The following is a 22,086-nucleotide window of genomic DNA, read 5'->3' on the forward strand; positions in this document are numbered from 1 at the left end:
TGTACGTGCATGTGTCCTCAAGTGGTGGGAAAGTTGTTGTGTTTTTTTTCTTTTAGGTTTATTATTTGTGCGGCAATGGATGTGGTCTGTGTCCTTCCAAGTCATGCCCAGGGCAACATAATATTTACAGATGGAGTCACATTTTATCTGCAGCTCAATGTTAATTACAATCTTGGTTCCTTTTCACCACCAGTTTAAGGAATGGAATGAAATTATACCATTTCAGGTTTAGATAGAGAAAAGGTCAATTAGTTCAAACCATTTTAATTTACAAAACATTGTACGTGCTTTCATTTCTCCTAACCTTGATCACTGCAATGCACCTAACTAGGTATACAAAACCCTTTTGCCTCATCACCCCTGTGCTTGCCTCCCTACACTCACTCCCTGTTGAATTTCCTATTGATTTGAATACTTTATAGCTCACTTTGAAGGCCTTACACCCAAACATCTTTCAGATTTATTGGCCTGGTGTGCTCTCGACCACAGATCTGCGGATGGAGCCCTGCTGGTTACTCCCAGGTCTCACCTCATAACAGGGTGACCAGACTTTTGCTATCAGAGCCCCCGACCCGCTGCTGAACTTAGACAAACTAAGAAAGAAATTGCTATATAAAATGTGTGTTGTTATTCTTATTAATATGTTTTATTAATATGTAAATCATTTAAGTTTCATTTTTACTTGTACTGGATTTATGTGATTTATTGTCAATGCAGGATGTGAGGTTAAAGCGATAGGAGGATTCAAAAGACCAAAAAGCAAACGTGAGAAGAATCTGATTCTCTATAGGGTCTGAAACCTCTGATTAACAACCTGTTAACTCTTCTACTGTAGTTGTTGCAGCTCCATTGACTGGAGGGTGTAGTTGCACAGATCCAGGAGAAGGGACTTTCTGAAGAGTGTGGGAGTGTGTGGGTTCAGCCCGGGATGTCAGTGTCACCCTCAGTCTATCTGGTGATATATTGTGTTGCGTAGCTTATAGCTCATACTGTGAGGAGCATTGGCGTGTATGTGATCTCTGTAAAAATGACTCATCACTGCTGGCAAAGCCCCACCAAGTCCATTATCACTGACATCATTCGGAGGCTGAACACAATCTGATCTTCATGATAAGAGATGCAACAGTGCCACCTAGTGGATGAGGTTCTAATTCAGTAGTGGCAGACATTCATTCAGGTTATGAGCTGACCAGGAGTCTGTTTCTTTTTGTGTCTGTCTCTGTAGGTGATGGACAGCTCCATGCCTCTGATTGGTGAACACGTGGAGGAAGACAGACAGCTGATCACAGAGCTGATCATCAACAAGATGGCCCAAGTGCTGCTGGGAGTCTCCACACCTCAGCCTTCCACTATAAAGGTACAACACACAAGGCACTGCATGTAGAAGAGCTGTATGTGTGTTTGCGTGAATGGGTGAATGTGACTTGTACTCTAAAGCGCTTTCAGTGGTCGATAAGACTAGAAATTAATTAATTTACCATATAATACCTTAACACCATTAAATGGACTATAGGGTAAGAAAATATAACCTTCACATGGATATTACCAGTGCTTTTAGACTCACTATATTAACATTTTAATACTTTAAGCACTAAAGAAAACTACCTAAAATGTGGATAGGCTTTGGTACAGTATATAAATCCTCATGTTGGACAATTAATGTTATAGAAAATAATTGGTAAAAGTGCACTGAAGTAATAGATTATAAAATATACAGATACAAATATTTGAGTCTGTTATTTATGTCGGGGGGGTGTAATTATGTTGCTACCACCTCTAACATCTCTAATAATAATATTCCATTTAATTACTGCCATTGAAAACATTTGAATAAATTATAATTATTGTAGTAGTTGTGCAAGTAACAGCAGAACACGCAAACATGCTAAACCTCTTCATCCATTTTAACATGTCTCACTTTGTTTGTCTCCGCATCAACAGACCACACAGCCCAAACGAGGTAAGAAAACATTTCACTGCCACAACAGTTTGCTTCTGCAGTGATGCAGTGCAGCAAAACAATTAATGCACATATAAATGTGTGTGTATCTCCTGCAGGAGGACAGCGCTCTTCCTCCGCCTCTCCGTCCTCCTCAGCCCAGGGGTCACCTCAGCGAGCCCGGTCTGCCTCCACCTCGCCCAGCCAGGCCTTCCAGCCCGGTCCCATCCCCGCCGCCTCCGGGCCTGGAGCTCAGAAGCAGTCGCCACAGCTAAAGTGAGTCCCAGACTAAAGATCGTGTTTAGAGGATGTAATTATTAAATGTCAATAACGTTGTTTAGCCTGTATTTTAGGTTTCATAAATATTTAAATTACTGTTTTCATGTGAGGAAGGGAAAGTTCACCTTAAACATGTTGATTCACCTCCGTCTGTGTTTGTTTGTTTGCCTGATAACGCAAAAACAACATTTCTGTTCACTTTCTTAAACACTGTGACAAAAGACGTTTTTCATTTCTTGATTTATTAGAAAATAATGCATGGACCTTGATTTATTTTTTTTATCAGACATGTTCAGGGGACTGATATTCATGAGTGTGTGTAATTTGGTGCCGATCCAAATTAACATCTGGATCAAGTGAATTTAATTATGGATTCATAAGGGCCCTTTAAAAGAGGTGTACTGTGGGTTTTATTCTGGTTATTAATGTTCATCACAAAAATAGCCCAAAGCTGATTCTAGGGGGAGACACAGAGTCAGATAGGACACTTGAGTCTCCTTTTTACCGATAGACCTTAATTGTTGACAAAACTACATTGAATGTGGTTTGGTGAACATTTATAAAATAAATATTACATGCAGGATTTACCTTGTCATCTGTCCTCTTTTCTTACAAATGTAGAAACTCTAACTAGTCTTCTGTTGACTTCTCAGCAAATCCCAGTCCCTGACCAACTCCTTCACAGAGACGTTACGAGGAAGTGTGACTGACGACGAGGCCAAAGCCGAGACCATCCGCAGCCTCCGACAGTCCTTCGCCAGCCTCTTCTCCGACTAACAAACTTTCCCAGGAGCTTCCTCTTCCTGTCAGTCGTCAGGTGTGGAGAAAAAAACCAAACCCTGACTGGGTTAATCTGTAATGGAGTCTCTTTCCTCCTCCGAGCCTCAGCTTCCTGTTCTCTCTCCATGTTTGTGAAGTCAAACACCTGGTGCGACCCGCTGTCGTCAAATCCACAATAAATTTATCACTAGAAAGGCCAAACGGATTTCAGATGAAGGTCACCACGGTGATGAGTGAAACTTTAAAAGCTGACATATTTGTGTTTGTTTTCTTCACAGGAGATGTTAAGAGATGAGGGATACCAGTGCAGACGCAGAATCAAACCAAACCCCATTCACATTTCTGTTACTTTTACTCCACAGTGCTGTTCACTTAAGAAAATATAAACACATACACTAGGTCCATATAGTCATAAATTTAGCCTTTATTTAGCAGATTTTTCCCAATGTACTCGTGCAACTGTCTCCTTTTACCCATAATTCCTTGTATTTCTTTATTTAACAGCACTGCAGGATTCATGTAAACAAAAAAAGTTTTAAAGTCGATGCTGTAATTTGAAGTGCAGCATCAGTACAAATATGTGAATGCCCTCTTGCATGCAAATCATCAGGCAGTTAATGAGTTTGGCCTTTCTAGTGTTAAATAACTACAGTGTATATCATGATCTTGCTGGTACTGCTTGCTATGTAGACGTTATTCTTCATTTGTTCGTCCAACCAGTGAAATTGTTTACTGTTCATGTTTAACTTATTTCTATATTTATTTTGAATTTATTTCCAGGACTTGAATTGACGCGCGGCTTCCAAACATCTACAGCAATATACTTATCTGAATCTGTTCCCGTGAGCTCATGAGAAATGCACCGAGTCCACACGGTTCACCAGCGACCTTTTCAAGCGTCTTTCCAGCACATCTCTCAGACATCCACGTGCTGTAGACACACATTGGCTTACTCCTTTACCTTGGCCGAAAAACTACCAAAGTGCTTTTTAACAACGCAGTAAAAAAAAAAAAAACATCCCGTCTGCACTGGGTCAAGAAAACAAAGACAGCGAACCAACTCATGAGCTTGTGATTTCACAAGGTGCAAATGCTGGACTGGCTCGCAGCCATGGTCTTCCATCACAGCTCAGATCTTCCCCCTGCGATCTTTCTTTTTCTTGATGTTTCGTGCTTTTAGTGAGTAGCACTATGGAGTATTTTTCTTGGGGATTTGTAAAATACTATCTACTAATATGTGTTTAAAGGTAAATGGAGAGGTTGTAATATCTTGAGACTAATTATGTGCTTCATTCAGACAGAAAAAGATTTGGTTTGGTCGTGTAACATCGCATCTTAATTCTCCTTTATTCTCTACAACCAGTGTCAGCTGGGACAGCAGATCATTTAGCATCCTGTTTTAGCTTTTGGTCGCATGGTGTGTGTGTGCGTGCGTGTGTGTGTGTGTTGTATCAGTTACTTTCATCCTGCTTTGGAACTGCACGTAAATGAATGTACAGTACGTAAAGTCAAACAGAGTCAAACATAAATCTTGGTCTTAACTATTTAGAGAAATTTTGATGAAAATGATATTGAACACATGTTGTTAGAAATATCTTTATGGCATAGGTACCCACATGCAGGACTTGTTATAAGCCCAAAGGTAATTTCCTTCCAAATCTGCTTTTAAGATGCAACCTACGCTATTATGATCTATGTAAAAATGTATTTAGGTGATAGAAACCTAATTCCTATTATTTATCTTTCTCGGTTGCTTATAGTTATCACCAAATTACATCTTATACCGGAAACATTACAATTTGAAATTACAAGAATGAGGCAAGGTGAATTATTTCCCCCAAACAATATTTCCTTCAGCCTCGGTGCAACAGTTGCCTCCAGAGAGAGTTTGACTGTATATGTTGCTTTTCATGCAGAACACAATCACAATCTCATAATCTATGAATTGGACATAAAGATGTCTGGTCGTTGGCGCCATAATTTTCTGTGAAAGAAAACTGAATAAGCAGAGATATGTTTTTTTTCTCCTATTTGGTTTAGATGGACCTGGACAAAAACGAAAAATATGAAAAAGAGTGTGTAAAAGGGGACATTCATTGTGCAGTATAGAGTTTAAATGGACCTGTCATGTTTCCAAAGTATTACATTTATTAATAATAATAATAATAATAATAATGGTCCTTATTATAAGATAACATTTATACAAATGCATGAATCTGTATAAAATCTATGTCGTGTGTGGCTGTGTGTGTGTGTGTGTGTGTGTTAAGTTGTAAATTTGCCATTCTGATTATCAATGATACGATCACTAAAAAAGAGCCGCTCATCTTGGCAATAATTTTGTTAATAATAAGTTCTACCCCATTTAGTTTTTAAAGACAAGTCGTTATTTTTACCAAGCCTTTTTTTTAAACTAGCATTGCTTGTTCATTGCACTAAAAATGCTCCGTGTGCGTTAGCTTTGTTAGCTTGACAAAATAAAATGCACTCAACATAACGAATAATGTTACGAAGCAATGATCAGGTTTGTAGTTTTACTTCAACAAACAGTTGCTCTGGAGCAAAAATAATCGGATCTTTATCGTCAGTGTGTGGAGCTACAGTTGTTTGTCTAACTCAAGTTGCTAGCTGCTGTTGCTACACAAGTTTAGCTTTTCATCATCGCACAGCACTGTAACCAAATACATGTTTCACTTTTAAAATGAGGACTCGCCGGTATGTGTCATGAATGCTCTTCGTTATGTGAAGTAAAACTAAAATAATGTCGTGTGAAAAGCTTCTTTACCGTTAAAGTAACATTACGACTGTTAGCAGTAAGCTAGGCAAACAAACACGCTAATATTTGTAGCTCATGTATCGACTATCTAATCCGTTTCTTACACGTCTGCTTCGTATTTTTTATTTGAATTATAGACCGTTTATAAAGATGAACGTCGTGTCCCTGGACTCAGTCATTCGGAGCCACAGTAGTGATCGTAGAGTGGAGCCACAATATCAAAGTCCCGCCCATACATGTGCTCAGCCAATTACGAGTCAGTCTCAGCTGTCAATCACGGTGTTTTTTCCTGTTTTTGTAGCATAAAATAACTAGTTAAAACCAAATTTCAAGGAGAAAAATGTCCTTGAGTTGCACCTTGTATTTTTTGTTAGGACTTATGACCTATACTGCAGACAGCCACCAGGGGGTGTCCGAGATATTTTGGCTTCACATTTGGGGAGTTGTCGTGTCGTCCATCTTTATATACGGTCTATGCTTTGAACACAGGGCGTGGTCAGCAAACAATCAGTCAGCCTACTCACGTTCAAACACCAGGAAGTCTATGCTTGTGATATTTTCTTTTATCGCCATTTCAGTTTGCCAAACCTCTTGTTTTGAGTGTTGTCTCGTTCGTCATAAATCTGCGTCCAGTGATTGTTTGGAAAAGTAAAACTGATCTGCAGATAATCCAGTGTCTCGTCACTGAGCACTTTTTTGCAAGCGCCTTTGGCACTGTGTCAAAACGGACCAAATTAGCATCTTGTCGTGAGACTCCCTGACAGTTACAATCATATTGTTTTTGTTTTGTTGTAAAGATACCTACCACTTAGTGTGTTATACTGCGATGTGATAAGCCATAAACTAAACCATGAGGATTCACTGTCCCTTATGTGCCACGCAATAACGGCTGTGACATCACTGATGAACTGACTCTGAGCACTGTGTCTGTTACCTTTAAAGACGTTAGGTGGCCTGTCCACACAGTTGAATTACCAGTATGTCTGTCACGATGAAAGGTTAACTCTGATGTCACTTCTCTCAGTTTTAGTGCACTTTGGGTTTAAAATGCAGTTCAGGATGTAGTTGCTGCCAACTACATCTATATACATATGTTCATGTGCATCTATATATACATATATATATATACGTATGCTCATGTGTTAGGTCAGATCAAAATCAGTGACCAGATGTCAGATGATTTAAGGTTTATTTGCTTGTTTGGGTTTTAAAAATGTTTTATAACAAAGTCTCTCGCTCGGCTGCTTTATCGTAGCTTAACACACCTGATACATTTGTTGATTTGACTCAATTTGAACTGAGCTGCAAAGTTCACTAGTAACTACCTCAAGTTGAGCAGTGCTCTGCAGGAACTGACTGTAGAGTGGTAGTACTGGAACAGGTTTTGTGAAAAGAGCAGCGAATGACAAAGAAAAGTGAGACGGAGGTGCTTCCTTTCAATTTGTTGTGATTCGTGGGCTGTAGAAAAGTGTGTGACACCAACCCCAGAAAGACCAGAGTCTTGATTTCCTTTAACATCCAGACTAACCCTAGCCCCCCCTGCAGGTTAATCCGGCCCCGGTTCCCAGTTTCTTTTATGGTTCCAGCCTCTAATGACAATTAGAGATACAAGTTCTTTAATGTTACTTGTTTGAATGACAGCTTTCTCAGCCAGTCACAGCCCTTAGCTTCACCCTTCCTCGCCCCAAAATCTCCTAACTTATAAATGTCTCTCTTGAAACCTGCTGTTGATGTCCCGGATGAACATTCGTTTGCAGTGTGTGCACCGTCGCTGCTCCTTTCACAAAACTGAAAAGTGTTGCATCACTTCACTATGTCTTTCATATTTTTTGGAGATAACACAATACTCAATTTATTTGTAACTTGTTTTCTTTCCTCTTCGTTACGACATGGTTGAGTCACTGGCTCAACTCTGGGTGTGTTGAACTGATACAAAGCCTGAATATATGAATATATGCAGCCTCAGAGACTTGCCATTAATACAGCTAATACTGCAAGGAAATCAAGTCCTCTTTAAATATGGTATTTGTAAATGAAACGTGAAAATATTAATGTCATTGCACGGGTTTATTTGCCGATCTTTCAGTCCACTGTGTCCCTTCCTCTCCGCTGAATGGTGGGCGATATCGTGTGATACTCTAAGTGTATAGATGTTCGGTATATCGGTGTAAATGTGGCATGAAAACAGACCCCCCCTCCCCCCTCCCCTCTCTGTGTGCCTCAGGTGTGTACATTCGGTCGTCATGTGATCTTAACGTCTGGCTGCTTATTTGTGAGAAGTGTGATGCATCTCATGTGTTTCTGTAATTTATTAGTATCAAGATTAGTTTGTTTTCTGTATTTCACTTCTTTTGTCCGAAAAATCAAGATTTCTGTTATTAAAACTTTTATTACACCTGCGGCTGCGCATTCCACTTTCTACCAGTCACCCGCAGAGATTCCAGGGGTTTTCTCCATTTATGGTCACCTCAGGAGACGTCCTGGCTCGCACTCTACCTTTTAAACAAAATCCAGTCTGCAACACGCAACTTTGAGAAAATGTAGTGATAATCCCAAAATCCCTTCATCTTGGATTACTACCGTATTTTATACCTCTTGGCCTGGAGCTCGGCCTGTTAAAAGGCGACTGGCAACCCGAGGCCACAGAGAGGGAAACCTGCTGGACGCCGCCACAGACTTTCATCCGCTGCCCTCTTCCCGTCAAGCTTTCAAATGAATTGTGTTAAGCCCTAATGTTAACAGAGGTAATGTGAAACACATTCAGTCTTGAATGTGTCACTGCGCACACCCTCGCGCTTTATTGCTTTTCAAACAATGGCATCATCACCCAGATATTCCTCTGAATATTTTATATTGGTTCTTTTTGGAATAACAGGAGAAAGGTGCTTGGAACTGAGGGTATTCATTGAAATAATAGATGTTTAACATTTCTATTGTAAACCTGCATGAATAGATTTTCTCCCCACAGTAAACACAACACTGATATTGTGACATTTAAAGTTGATGTAGGCCTACATCAACTTTAAATGCCATCCTGCTAATTTACACCTGCAGCAGACATGGAGAAATACACTGTATGAGCTTTAACTTGTAGTTGTGTATCTGACCAACTCCTTTTCCTTGTGTTCTGACCTCCATTAACCTGAGGGAAATGTGAGGCTCTGAAGCAGCTGGAGCGTTTCCCAGCCATAGTCACTTACTTTGTCTGCCTGACACTTGTTTCTCTGCAGGTATCATACAGTGGGTTTATAAGGGCTTTTATTTTCTGAAAATCGCTCGTGAATGGCAAGACGGAACCGAAACAGTAACGTTGTGTGCCACAACAACAAGACAATAAACTGAAAGATGTTGGAGAGCGCTGCTGTAGAGTCAAGTACACAAGGTCCATTGTTAATATGGAAATATTTACAAGTGCAACTTTATGAAATTAAAGGTCCGGAGCAGCGTTTAGACTCATGGACTGAAAACACACTGACGAGGCTTCATCTACAATTTTAAATAGTGAATGTTGACATGATTATGTATTTCAAAGGGTAATTGAATATTCTATAATACAGAGGAAACAGTTTTGGCCTGATATGTCAGGAAATCAGTATAGAGACGTCAAACTAAAAGACCTATAGCACAACAGCAGTTCTCATTTTTACAACAATACCGACGCACAACGACGATATACAGTATACGAATCATTTAAAACACAAGTCATGTATCATTATCTTGAACCATTAATCAACATTTATAGTATAAAAAATAGTATAGGGTTCATTTTCTTGTGGACTGGACCATTTCGTCTTGAGTTAGTAGCTAAGTGAGATTGTGATTGATGTGTTTAATATCAGAACTCATATAAACCTCCAGCTATTCATCTTGATTGATCACATATATAAAAGAATAAAGAGTATTGTAAACTTTAACAGTACCACTGTTAGTAAATCAGCTTGCATATAGTCAACATTACGTCAGAGAACATCTGTACGTTTCTGTTCTTGATTTTAGATGCATTCCGGGTAAAACCTCCCTCAAATAAAACTTGTCTAAACATTTAGTGGGACAACATCCATCCATGCAGCCATTACCCTGTAAGGATTGTGGCTGGGGGGGGGGGGCAGCTGGAGCGAACCCCAGCTGGCATTGGGCACGAAGTGTGAGCCACAGGTCGCCGGTGAACACAGAGAAAAACAACCACTCAACTACCAAGTAAGAATCATTATTTCCTGATATTTGTCTGATGATTGTGAACAAAGACAAGTAGAGATTTGCATTCAACACTTAATCTGAACTCTTACTGAGAAAATGAAGGGATGACAAGGTTTTAAAAAAAAGAGGAACTGAACAACACCACAGCCTGTACAGCAGAGGATCTCAAAGTGGGGTCTGGGGACTCCCAAGGGTCCTTGAGTGGTTGCAGGGGGTCCCTGGCAAAAAGGGGAATCAATTATTTTCACTATATTTTCATCTATATGTAAAACACTGTGTTTCTTAAAGAATCACTTTCATTTATCAATTTGCCTCATACTATATAAGTGATTTTCATTAGTCCTTTAAAAGGGATGCACCTCTCTTCTTATTCAGTTTTCAGTGTGAGTATTGTGTTAGTATTGTGCTTTAAAATCCTGCACCCCTCACCCTCTGACCCTCCCCGAAACCTCCCCACAGTTCCTGCTGTGCTTCGCATTTGTTTCCCAGTCCGAGACACGTGTTGCATACCAGACGACTGGCAGCCTGATGCTAATCTGCTGCCAGTGTGATTCCTCCGTGCATTCTCCAGGTGGAATGTCCAATCCCTCATCTGCCGCAGGTCCCTGCCTGCCTGCGGCCCCCGTGTGCCAGTCGACAACAAACAGCTCCGTGACAACACTTTGTATAAACTTGTTTTGAGAGAAGGGAGATGGTGAAGTTTGTGTCTGTAATTCTTCACATCTTGAAAGTGGCAGAAATCAGAGGGTTGTTATACGCTCACATAATGAATCAATCATACCAGTAGGGGGTGGTGTCCTCCCAAACAAACCCATCCTTCTTCATATCTGGCTTCAAGCTGTGGACATGATCCTCAGTGTCCTGTCTTCATTTGAGAAATACAATCTTGTAACCAAACACATTGAGACTAAATGGAAAGTCGGTCATTGCTGTAGCATTTCACTGACATCACAGTGTTTGTGTTACCTGGAAAATTACAGGTCATTTAATAACAGCTTCAGCAAACACTGCTGCTTTGTCTGAAACTGATTTCCCCCTCATTTCTATTTTTCCTTCCACCATCATATATAACGTATAACATATTACTTGTGCATTATATAAGGTTTATGTCACTGTTGAGCAGTTTGATGCTTTGGTAAATGAACAGCAGACTCTTGCACTTGGGATAGAGATACTTTCATGAGATCCCTGAATAATGTGAATCCTAGAGAAATATAAAAGCTGCGTCATAGACATGTTTTCTTACATTAATGGTGAAGGAGGAGCTTGTAGATACGAACTCACTGAGAATTATCACCCATCTCTGTGTTCAAATCAGGAGAGAAAACAGATGAGAGTGAGCAATGTGAAGAATGAAGTGAACACAGGGAACGGATGCTGAGACTCTTGGACGGGTGAAGGACGATACTCACTGTAGGTATCCAGAGTGGAGGTGAGTCACTCTGTGGCCGTGGCACTGAAGTGACAGGTGAAGGAGAGAGACCATTTCAAACTTTGACGTCTTACAGGGGATTCAGCTGCTGGACCCTAGAGAAGGATTTATCCTCAGATCTATGACGTGTTTGCGTGTCCTTCAGCTCCTTTTGATTTTACTGCCGACTGCGTTACTTGTCCCTTCAACCTCATTTCATCAGAAACCCTGATCTGCCCAGAACCAACAGCACACAGTCAACGTAGGCATCCAAAACGCCTGAGGCCGGGATATTTATGAGTCGTTGGAAAATAAAAACTCTCATTCATCAGGTGGCCACACACACGCACACACAAACACACACACAACTGTAAGTAAATACTTTCGCTCTGTGTCTTGCTTTTCTTCATGAACAAACACACACAAATGAAAAAGGCAACAATATATCAGTGTGTTCTTCTGTTCCACAGACCGAGCAGCTTTAATCTAACCGCATCAGACAAGGATGTTGCTTAGCAACGAGGAATATTATTTATCTCTAAGTGGAATACCAAATAATGGTAATAATAATAAAAAATACACACAAGGTAAATTGTTATATTGAATGTTAAAACACTCCTGGTAGCACTTTTCTGTAAGACGTTGGCAGGGCTGTGATGCAGCTACAGGTACAAGGCTGATGCCTGAGGGTCAAAGGTTATCACACAAACAAGTCACATGGATTGTGGGAAGTGTAGTAGTTTGAGAATTTTATTAAAAACAAATTCTGGATTCTGTGAAAGCATTTGCCATCAAAGACAGAGTTCCTCCAGACACTGTGAATCTTACATTTCTTCATTAAAGCTGATATCTCCTCACTGGAGGCACACAGTGTAACTACACGGCCCTCAGGAAGAACATAAGTCATTGTAAAGGCTGAAGTGGCACCTTGAACCTTCACTCAGTTTGATTCAGCTCAGTGTGTGAGTCTCAATGTGCATCATCATTTAACCAGGGTTTGTGAGGGGGGCTCTGTGTGGATGTGCATGTAGTAGTGCTGCAGTAGTACTGTAAGTATGTGTGTGTGTGTAAGAAACCCCCTTTTCCCTCTCAGACCTGCCGACTGTACAACAATGCCTCGGTCACCAGAGTGAGTATCTTTAAAACAAGAAAGGCCTTGGTTGTCATGGCAACTGCGATGCCTCAGTGAGCACGGAGGGACAGAGAGAAAAACAGAGAGACAGAAATCCCGACTTTGGCTCACAGTTTGTTGTATGTCTGTGTCTGCATTTATCCATGTTGATGTCCACATAAAGACAGTAAGACTGACGAATCGGCACTTGGCCACACACACACACACACACACACACACACACACACACACACACACACACACACACACACAGACTGACCTGCATGTATCTGCAAAACCTTGAGAACAAAGCTTCATCCCCCGATAGCTACTGCAAAAATTCCAGATGCGTTAGTATCTGGAATATTTTGTTCTGCTACTGACTCCGTGTGTTGGCTCTAGATTCATATTCATTTACTACAAAGATCAAGATTTAATCTGCCTCCTTGCATGAATAGTCTTATGCAAAAACAAGTTCATCTGCTGGAGAGCATGAATGCGCTGAGTACATTCTTAAATAACTGTTTCCATTGGATCTTTATGTTTCTTATGAATAAGTGAAAAGGTTGGCTTTGTGCATGATGGAAGGAGAAACCAAAAACCATCTGGAATCATTAGCATTTGTAATTTAATTTCAGTCTGTAATCTTCCAATTTATTTTCAATTTATGTCCAAGAAGATTCCTGGGGAAAAAGAAACAATGTGATTTGCTGATAATAGGACGACAGGTCAAGCCTGTAATTTAATATGTTTGTAGGGTAAAGTTTACAATTATCAGGAAATAATAAAGTAATTTATTGCATAAATCTCATTATTGTTCTTCCAAAAGTCTTGAAGATAGGTTACAATGATATAAAGTGCCCTGTTTGAATTTAGGTACTGTACAAATTGTGTTAAAGAATTATCAGCCTTTAAATCAGTAGATCTTTTGCAAATGTAATTATTTGAGTTTCAGAGTTTTATGCCAAGTTTTTTTCTATTAATACAATATGAGTTGTTGTTGACGAGCAGATCTGAGGCCGAGGAGAATCTTACACCTTCAAGCACTGGATACTGTGAGACACCCGGCTGATGGAGCCGAGGTGATGATGTTTTCCTCCTTGAGATCAGATGCTCTGTTCAGTGTTCTTAGAAATAAACTCTTCTGAGTTCAACTTAAACAGTGTGTCAGTGTGCGGCCACTCAGAGTAAGACGTACGTGTTGTTTGTAAGAGATTAGGCTGAAGGGGGAGAGAAGAGCTTTGGAGAGTCCGGCTGTTTACAGAGGGAACGGTCCCCCCTCTCTCTGCAGGCCGTTCATTTCCTCTGCTGCAGAACCTCAGTGCTCCCCTTTCTATTCCCAAAAAGTAAACACGCTGTGCATCCAAAATCTTTCTCATTGACTACCTCTGTTTGTCCTCTGCTGTATTTTTATCTCAGTCATCCCGTCTGTCAGTCATAACGCAATCGTGGTTATTTATGTGAATGTGCCCAAATCACTGCAGAGCTCGTTTTCCCCATGACTGCATATCTAAACAGGATGCATGGGAGATATCAGCCTGTGTGAGGATGTGGGAATTATTTTCCATTCTGGGGATTTTATTTTTCGCATTGGTTGTATCAGCAGATGTGCATTCCAGATCTGTCTGCTGAATATTTTTCCTCCGACTGAGCACAATGCTACAAAATACTAGAAAATTATAAACACAGGCTGCTTCGTGCTACATTCAAGGACAAGGATGATGATTACATTCTGCATCTGACAACTTGTTGCAGTGATGAGTCCAACTGGCAGTGACCAGATTTCAAAAGGAAATCAAGCTTAAATTAATCTTCACATTTTCTAATCACTTTAAGGACGTCTTGTCCAGCTTGACACACACACTGATCAGCTGCACCACTGAAATCTGATACAAGTTTTAATCTTACGGCTGATTGATGAAAAGTTCCCTCTCTGACCTCGCAAACAAGCTCCATTTGATGTTTGTTCTGAAAGTGTCTGATCGTATCACGTGTTTTTTTTTATCAGCAGATTAAGTGAGATGGTTTTGTCAACTTCTGTTTCAAGGTCAACAATAAACTCTGACACTCAACCTACACCCAGATATTGGAGCGTCAACAATTCCAAGGTCAGGGACGAGCTATGGAAGCCAGTGAGGTTAATGGCCTGGGACCCCCACTGGTTGGGGTCCCAGGCCATTGGGCTGGAGAGGCCACTTGGATGTGTGTGCGTGTTTGTGTATGTGTGTATACTGGGGATGTTTTTATGTGAAGCGCTTTATGTTAGATTGTTTTTATGAAAAGTGCTAGAAAAATAAAGTCTGATTTATTTATTAATTGTTTGCTTGTTCTTTGGTGTCAGGGTGCCATAGGACAAGAGAGCGAAAAGTAGGAATATCTCTAATTCTACTTCTAAATTGACCCCCCTACTTTAAGTGTGTTTAAATAATACTTTTTTGGACATCGATATTAGATTACCAATGTGTTTTGTTTAAAAATATCGAGCGGCTCATTAATGATTAAACTACTAGTTTTATGAAGCAACTAAAGTGTCCTCCGATTAGAGGAACCCTTGAACTTCTCATGTTCTATTTACTTGTTGTTCATTGGTTGGTCAGGTGTCGGAATCGCTGATGTAGCCAATCAGGGACCATAGAGCACCATAACCTACCGCGTTTGAAGATGGGCGGGACAAAGAGAACCGGTGATAGATATCGAGTGTAAACGCAGAAAGTACAAAATGAAAGAAACGTATGTTTAGAGTTAAAGTGAGTAAAGTTAACGTTTGGAACTTGAGTCGGAAGCTGCTGATATTTATATCGTTGTGTTACCGTGTCGAACAGAAACGTAAGTCCGACATATTAGACCTGAACGCCGCTAGCAGGTGACGGACTTATGCTAGCTCGTTAGTTCAAGCTGCTGCCAGCTGTGCCGAGAGGAGACTTCCCGTGTAACACGTGCGTATTATCAGTATTTACAAACATAGACACGTGTGGACATTTGCAGTTTAAAAAATTATAATGTGTCATCATTGTGGATTTTCTGGTAGCAGTAGCAGAGGGGGACGGGGCGCGCGTGCGTGAGGAGTCTACCTGCTGCACACGCACGTGCACGGCGCCCTGGACAGACTGAAGGAACAGTGAGTAATCACATGACACCTCACGTCACATGAAGGGTACACAACTACATGGTACTATAGTGTAAAAAGACTATACTCATACTTCTATCAATTCATTTTCAGCTGCTTATCCAGGTTCAGATTTGACTAAACTTGAACTTTATTTAAATATCATATCACCATCGTAAATTAAATTAAGATAGTTTTTTGTTGTTGTTCTGAATATTAGATTCCATTAGTTCAATTGCAGAACCCATTTGATTCTGGATTTGGGGTGGATGGGGGGGGCATATAGTCTGTATACACAGATGGAAGCTGCAGCTCCACTTCCTCCCACTATCCAGCAATATAGGATTTCAGGATATTCTGAAAATAGGCATAGACGTAGGCCATTGAAATCCTTTATTTTGTTGTGTATTTTATCTATTTACCATTAGTAACTAGGCTACATGCAGCTCCTTGTCTCACAGTATCTCTCCGCTCTTGAACTAAATTTGTCTCTGTCATTGTCGTTCAACCCGCTGTACACTATATTATGCTGCTGTGCTGTGTTAGAAAAGGCAAAAGACCACATTCAGTTTGCAGACTGCAACTGAGACAATGTTCACATATCCAGACCACTCTATCTTTTTTATTGTTTTCTGTAAACTCTGCGTTGTTGCAGTAATGAACCTGGATCCATGTTATAACTCTGCAGTGGGTCCTTGCAGTTGTGGCTGGAAAGTCCTCAAAGTCCTTGAATTTGATGTTTAAGAAGGTGTGGAACCCTGCTTATTCCTATACACCCTAAATCAGTTTAATGCAACTTAAAATATAAATAATAGCAAACGTGGAGTGGTGGAGGAACGTGACCTCAGATGATGCTTGTTTGTGCTTTCAGTCATGTTGATGCATCGTTCACACTACAGGATAAAGGGAGTATTTTACCCCTACGGCATCAGTTCTGGTAGAATGATCCTTTCGCCAGTGAAAAGTTAAACCTCCAGTTGCATTCAACAGTGATAAACTACCTTTTTTCTGTATTCAGTCAGTAATGGGAAAACCTGACATTGTACTTTAACAGTCTGGTCAGAATGAGGAACAGCTCTGTGGCTCCTTTCCCTTGTTATTATGGGATTTTTGCCTCTAGTAATTAAGTGAGGATAGAGCTGGGCTACTCCTTCCTGCTTCACCCAAGCTAAAGTAAGCTATTCTTTGTTTTGGTGTCCTCTTCCTGACTCAGCAATCTATTTGAAATTACTGGGTGTGTTTAGTTGGAGGTTTTCTTTTTTAATACTGTGCACTGTCAGAAGTGGGTAACTCTTAGCTTTGCTATTCTTGGCCTGTGTGTGTGTGGAAGGAAGTGAAAAAAACTTTTATTTAATAGGTTTAAATTTCAGGCTTCACAGCAATAAAAATGATTAATTGAAAAGAGGTGTTTATTTTGATATTTTATATTTCCCTGGAGCTTCCTGACTGAATGAGAGCAGGAGTGTGTGGAGTGATTTTACGTGTCTGTCAGTGCACTAGTTTAGAGAAGCAGAGGCACATAAGGAACTGGGTGTGTTCTGTTTAAATCCTGATAAGCTTAATATTCAGGGCTGCAATGAGTCCTTGAAAGTTCATGAATTCAAGAAGTAATCTAGGCCTTGAAGAAGGTTTTGTACTTAAACATCGGCCATTGAAAGTGCTTGAATTGATACTAATTGTGTCTTTGTACTTTTGATATTTTACTTATTTAACATCAGTAATTAGGGTCCATGATGCTCTTCATCTCAGTTTCTCTCAGCAATTGAACTCGTGTATGTGCTTGTGCGACTTGTTCTTTATATCCTTTGAGTTATGTCTAAATGATACAATGCATCTTAAATTATTCTGTCTATTTGACCTTTAACAAATCAAGAAGTCCTCGTGTTTAAATGTGCAGACCAGTGAGATCCAGTCATCCTTATATAACCTAATCAGACAGTAATCATCCGATTTACATTACTTGGCAGGTTTAGAGTAAACAGTCTTTTTACATGTCCAAAAAACATGGTTGTGAAGCTTTTCACTAATGACACCTCTCAGCTGTTCATGACTGCCTCCTCCATAACCCACCACAAAGGTATTATTTGTTCACTTAAGTTTTGTGGAATAGTTTAACATGCAAAAGGAAAAAAAAATTCCAGATTTAAACATGAATAATAACATGCAGCAGAACCGTAGGTTGCAAATGGGTTTCAGGAGTTGGGTAAAAGCAAGTGTAAGTTTGGTCTGCAGACACTACGTCACTCTAGCTGGTTTTAGACATTTTCTGGAGGTTTGCCTTTCATGTATGAAGAATGCAGCAGGAGATTGTTCAGGCAGAGGCGTTCATATCAACAGGAACATTTCCAGCACATTCAGGGGGTGGCGCCTAGATAGAACATGCAGGAGGTAGGACATGGTGAATAAAATCTGCTCCGGAAAGCACAGCACATTGAAAAATACGTCACCAATAGCCCTGAAATCTCGTCCTTTCAAGGGACATCTTTGTCGGTGTGTTCTATTTATACAACACTTCTTTTTCATTCAGGGACATTTGTATTCTTCCATTTTTGCATTTGTTGTGTGCTTGACATGGCAGAAACATGCCCTCTCACTCTGCACTTTCCCTGCTATATTCTCCCATGTGCAGCAGGAAAACATCAGGAGCAACTGACTCGGATATTTGCGTATATATATATATATTAGCCCTGTCAGAATTTCAGGAACATTTTCAGACTTCAGTGCATATCTTAAAGCAGCTTTTTTTAATGGTCTGGTTGAAGGCCTCCTAGTTAGTCAAATCACATTCACATAGATGTCAACCAAACATATGGACTCATTAGGTCTGGGATATATTGGTTTTAATTGCAAGTGAACAGCTGGTTGTTTTCTTCAGAGACGGGTCACACACTGGAGACAGATATTACATATTACAGTTACAGTATGAACTACTGTATATTTCTTTGGGTTCTGTATACACCTAAGACACAGCAGTGCTTAAGGCAATATTCTATCTCATTCGTACTGTAGTTTACAGTATTAACATTAGAGCCATGAATAGCCTCCCTGGAATGTGGCCATGTTAGGACGGCCATCTGCTTCTTTTCGTAGGTTTCAATAAAACTTCAGCAAATGTTCTCCCATGAGCCTCGACATGTTTTTGAACCTGTGCTTTGCTTCCGTGAGGAAAAAGATCTTGTTAACATGTCTTAGCCCAACACAGGGAGCCGCAGTCCACTGCAGAACAGTTGAAGTCGACAGAACGTAGTAGACTTTGTTACAAGGTTTGCTTGAAGGACAGGATGTTGACAACTGTGGTAAATATTCAGAGTTGACGTGGGTAAAGGACAGTGGATCTAATAGTAGTTATCTGAACTTATTTTCCTTTGCTGACACAAACACATGGGCCGAAGCACATCACAATATCCCCCTACTGACAACATACAGATAGGAATCTTCTCGTCAGAAAAGGCTTGGATTTGCTGCATGCTAAAAGAGACAGTTTGCATGCACGAGTTTCACACTGCTCTCTGGAATATTTATTGATTCAAAGAGTTAAATGAGAGGATAAAAGAAACAAGTTGAGAACTCAATGATTCATCACGAACCATCTCGTATCATCTGTATCCAGTATAATTTTGAGTATTTGGGCGAGAAATAATAATAAACATTTACAATTGGAGAGTGCAATGTTGAGCACCTGCACTTTGGATCTTTTGATGGAACATGATTATAGAATAAGCAAAGAACACATTCCATGTCATATCAGTCACATTTTGTCCATTTTGGAACAAAAAATTCTTTAAAACATTTACAAAAATGTATATATTTTTGTTCTTGTGTGATCAGACGACTTTGTGGGTCTTCCCTAGCTGCTGATCTTGGTCAGCATCTTGTTGATGGCCTGTTTGACATGTGTGGTGGAGCTGCGGCGCCTGGCCTTGCCCTGCACGGCCTTGCGGCGCCTCACCTCGCGGCAGAGCTCGTGGAAAGCCTCGGCCACCGCACCACCCTCATCGGCACATGCTGAGCATTCATAGAAGGCGCATGCCATCTCAGCTGCCAGCCGCTCGCCTTCCTCTGTGCCAACCTGCCGGACATGGTCCAGGTCTGACTTGTTGCCCACTAGAACCAGAGGGACATTCTTCGGCTTCTTCACCTCCTCTAGGAGACTCCGAAGAGGTGCCACATCCTCAAAGCTTCCCCGGTCTGTGATGTCATAGACTATGATGAATCCATCACCCCAACGCATGTGACCCTCCCTCTGCTGGATATCCTCCTGAAATCAAAACAAAAAAGATGACTCTCAAATTGGAATTTTCAAGCTTAAAACAAAGATTTGTTCTGAACTTTTGTGTTAGTGACACTTTAAAGCATTTATGTTTTTCTGCCCTTTTGGCTTTGAACAAAAGAAATATTTATTCTTTGCAGTTTTCAGCCATGTTAGCTTGTATAAGACACCTAGTTCTCCTATCGAGTGTTTCATTTCTAACTCTTTCCACTCTCTCACACCTGCTTATGCTAGAAATGCAATATAGTGCAAACATTCAGGCATATGCTCTTAATTCGATAGCAGCAAAGCAGAAATATTTCATCTAGTAGTTCTGGTCTTAACTGTGCATACCCTGACTATAGGGAGGCACACAGATTCTGATCTCACAGTTGTTGGTAGAGGAAGCTTAAAAATACAGCATTCCTCCAGAGGACCGAGGAGAGTTTGACGTTTGTGTAGCTGACCGACTGTTGAACCTGGAATTTATGAGCTACCAAGAAGACTGCAGCCCCACAAATCATGTTAGAATTAGGACCATGCTTTGATAAGATCAGAGTCAGGAGAGGTCCGACATTCACCACAGCCTCGTTCAGAAACATTCAGACCTCATCCCAACGCCTGCTGAAAATAGACCACAGCGTAATGAGTGAGATGACTTGGCTGAAGAGTGGCAGGGGGAAATCAGCTGCCAGCAGAACACCTACGCACCAGTGCAGCATATTTATCATCGGCTGGAGGACTTACGCAAGTTCATCTTCATGTCCATGTTTCTGTCAGACTTCAGGAAACCACCATCTCTAAGTGCCATTCAGTCTCATATCCACTCCCACAGCTCTTACCTCAAGTGTCCGTCCAAAGTAAATGTCGTGTCAATACTCAGCTGAATGATTTCAAGTATGGATTGTTTTTCAAATTTTTTCTCAATTTGGAATAAAATTATTGTAGATAAGAGAATTGAGCAAATGATGTTTGTCAAAATTCATAAAGGGTTAATCAGTTAAAGTGTACCGTCTCACACAGACATAGTAAACATACACACACACATACGACAGACCAATTAGCTTGCTAGTGCTAAGTCACCTAGGTTGTCTAGCTATGAGCTACGACTCCAGTAGCTCCAGAGTTTCCTGATGGTCAAGACCTTGTTCATTCTGAGCCATTTGAACCGCTGGCACAGGCAGCTGGTGCTGAGATGCCGGGGCTAAACCTGGTCTGAGGAGCATGTTGGTCCTGAGGTTTTTAAACTGCTAGTGGCTGTCTCATAAATCCGGTTCAGACGGTGTGTGTGTGTGTGTGTGTGTGTGTGTGTGTGTGAGAGGAACAGCCAGAGTAGTGGTAATGGTAGATGATGTGGTGGTTTAGGGGGTTTAGTTTCAACAAAGATTTGAAAATGAATGCGGCTTTCCAGATTTCCACTTGAGCAGTCACTGTTGGCAGGGGACCAAGGGTGTTAACCTTTTCATATTTTTTATATATATATTACATACATTACATACATTTCATGATGTAGAGGCATCCCAAACGGTTGACTCTACTCTTCGTAAGCCTTGGCCCTCCAATGTCCAAGATGGTTTGAAACACTAGGTGGCGTTAAGAGCCATGTTCAACCCATAAATGTCGATTATTTATAAATTTGGTAATAAATTTGATATTAAAGCCATTATTAATATATTTCATCCAAGCTGGGTCATAACTTAGTTTTCAACTAAAAAAAAACATTCAAGTGCAGTTCCACAGTAAAAGAAAATGCAGCATGCATAATTTGAAATCACTGTTTTGTATCAACTACTGAACGACAAATGTTTGACACAGTGGTTTGATCCTTTTTCTCACCTGCCCTGCAGTGTCCAGAATCTCCATGGAAACAACCTCATCATCAATGTTGGCTTGATGCCGATATGTGGATTCTGTAAGACACAAAGGACAAGAAAATTCAATCCAGTGAATCATTTGATACCAGTGACACCTGAGTCCACCTGACAAGCTCCACTCTTTCGACGTGAGCTTCTCACTTTAATTGAATAATTTTTTATGCCATCATAATTTTTTATAGTTATAGTGAAGGAGATGCAGGAAATGGTGAGGGAGAGTAGGGGAGCTACACACAGTAATAGAGGACTGGGGACCTGCTGCTCAAGGTGTATGGTATGTGGCCTAATCATTTGCTATAGGGTCACTCCTGGGCTACATTCTTAGCATGTTCTCGGTTACCGTGTTCTCTTCTCAGCGGACATT

The 22,086-nt window shown here is 40.6% G+C and overlaps 2 protein-coding genes across 4 annotated transcripts in view; one reads left to right on the forward strand and one right to left on the reverse strand.

Annotated features, from left to right (window-relative positions):
- The window catches only part of LOC117757480 (synapsin-3-like), a 100,362-nt gene extending 94,835 nt beyond the window's left edge, over positions 1-5,527 (forward strand). Inside the window, exons 11-14 of the mRNA XM_034578674.1 lie at positions 1,226-1,357; positions 1,942-1,960; positions 2,059-2,215; positions 2,872-5,527. Of these exons, the coding sequence (XP_034434565.1) occupies positions 1,226-1,357; positions 1,942-1,960; positions 2,059-2,215; positions 2,872-2,995 (432 nt within the window). The 3' untranslated portion in view covers positions 2,996-5,527. The remainder of the gene's footprint in view (positions 1-1,225; positions 1,358-1,941; positions 1,961-2,058; positions 2,216-2,871) is intronic.
- Positions 5,528-18,422: 12,895 nt separating this feature from the next.
- Positions 18,423-22,086, reverse strand: part of rerg (RAS-like, estrogen-regulated, growth inhibitor) — a 55,523-nt gene continuing 51,859 nt past the window's right edge. For all 3 annotated transcript variants that reach the window (XM_034577632.1, XM_034577631.1, XM_034577633.1), the window contains 2 exons: positions 21,685-21,758; positions 18,423-19,857 (listed from right to left, as the gene is read on the reverse strand). In XM_034577632.1, coding sequence (XP_034433523.1) covers positions 19,447-19,857; positions 21,685-21,758 — 485 coding nt within the window. In that variant the 3' untranslated portion in view covers positions 18,423-19,446. The remainder of the gene's footprint in view (positions 19,858-21,684; positions 21,759-22,086) is intronic.

This window comes from Hippoglossus hippoglossus, chromosome 23 (genome assembly GCF_009819705.1).
Source record: "Hippoglossus hippoglossus isolate fHipHip1 chromosome 23, fHipHip1.pri, whole genome shotgun sequence".
Taxonomy (NCBI): domain Eukaryota; kingdom Metazoa; phylum Chordata; class Actinopteri; order Pleuronectiformes; family Pleuronectidae; genus Hippoglossus; species Hippoglossus hippoglossus.